General features: G+C 38.9%; 1 protein-coding gene across 1 annotated transcript; it reads right to left on the minus strand.

Annotated features, from left to right (window-relative positions):
* Nucleotides 1-289: 289 nt before the first annotated feature.
* LOC107580577 (protein FAM65B-like) lies at nt 290-1,178 on the minus strand (the record flags this gene model as incomplete). Its single annotated transcript, XM_016266256.1, has 3 exons — nt 850-1,178; nt 583-756; nt 290-492 (listed from the first exon to the last, which is right to left on the minus strand). Coding segments are annotated over exons 1-3 (501 nt in total), but the record flags the coding sequence as incomplete, so codon positions are not given.
* Between the last annotated feature and the right edge of the window lie 280 nt (nt 1,179-1,458).

A 1,458-nucleotide genomic window follows, 5' to 3' on the forward strand; every position in this document is an offset into this window, starting at 1 on the left:
GCTGAAAATTCTGCTTTGCATCACAGGAATAAATTACATTTCAAAATATATTCAACTAGAAAACAGTTATTTTAAATTGTAAATTTTTTTCACAATATTACTGTTTTTACTGTATTGATCAAATAAATGCAGCCTTGAAGACCTTTTTCAAAAGCATGAAAAAAAATCTTAACAACCTCAAACTTTTGAATGTCAGCTTATGTAGATTTAAACCTGGCTATAGACCGACCCATTAATCAGCTCCACCAATAGCCAACCATGCGCTGTACAAGCCAGGTAAAAGACTGACCTTTGACCTGAAGGGTTTGTGTGAGGCAGCAGAGGAGAGGAAGGCTGTAGCGGCCTTCATTACATCAGGGTCATCAGAGGTCAACAGCCCAGCCACGGCCCACAAGGTTTGAGGGCGGGGCTGAAGACACATGACGGACACTTCCTGTAGTTCCTTCACACAGCGTTCTGTATCCCCACAGCTCAGGGCTTCTTCAAGCATGACTGGTTTGGACACAGAGAGTTTTACGCTATGCTAAAACTGTGCTAATAATAAATAAAGCTTTAAACTCATTATTCAATAAAGCGTCTTACCCGCTTTGGCTAAATCCAGCAGGTGTCGCTCCATGTCCGTGACATTGTGTTCAAGAGTGTAGCGGAGAAACTGAAACACAGTGAGGATATCCTGTGCCAGAGGGGACAGCGATGGACACAAGGAAGAGGCCAGCTCGCTCCTGTCCATCATCTCATTCACCACCATCCTGATCACTGGATATACATGCAAACACAGGCAGATGAACTCTGATGTCACATTCACTGATGTTTCCTCCTGCAGATTAATATTGTTGTTATTGTCACTACCTGAGTCAGGAGAGTGAGGCAGAATCTGACACAGTGGTAATGAAAAGCTGAGATGCATGTGCTTCAGCACTCGGTCCAGTGTAGTATGAAACAGACCACCACTGCAGTCAGACCACAGAGACATCAGCGCAGGATGCTCCACCAGCCCAGGCAACACTGTTTAGGGAACCAAGAGAGGTTATTTCACAAACACAACTTTTCGACACACATAACAAAGGAAATTTAGCAGTCATAAATATTTCTTAGGTGCCATGAAATTGTATTTCATTCACATTATAACTGCAGGTAATTTTGCCACTTGTATTATAATTCCTTGGTTTAACAAAAACCTCAGGACACGTTGTGATTTTGTTCCTTACATTTACATTTGCTTAGTTTATGCAATATCACACATACATGTCAACACATTTAAAAAAAAGCATTATCACTACAGTAAAATATATATATTGATTTTAAAATGTAATAAAATATTATGTAACAATAAAAATATTGTTTAGCAAATAATAACAATAATAAAAAAATATATATAAAAAAAATAAAAAAATAAAAAAATCTAGAGAAACATCTAGCTTCGCGGTCTCTCTCTCTCTCTCATTTGGATGCACGTCT

Source organism: Sinocyclocheilus grahami, unplaced genomic scaffold (genome assembly GCF_001515645.1).
Source record: "Sinocyclocheilus grahami isolate Dianchi unplaced genomic scaffold, SAMN03320097.WGS_v1.1 scaffold36591.1, whole genome shotgun sequence".
Classification (NCBI taxonomy): domain Eukaryota; kingdom Metazoa; phylum Chordata; class Actinopteri; order Cypriniformes; family Cyprinidae; genus Sinocyclocheilus; species Sinocyclocheilus grahami.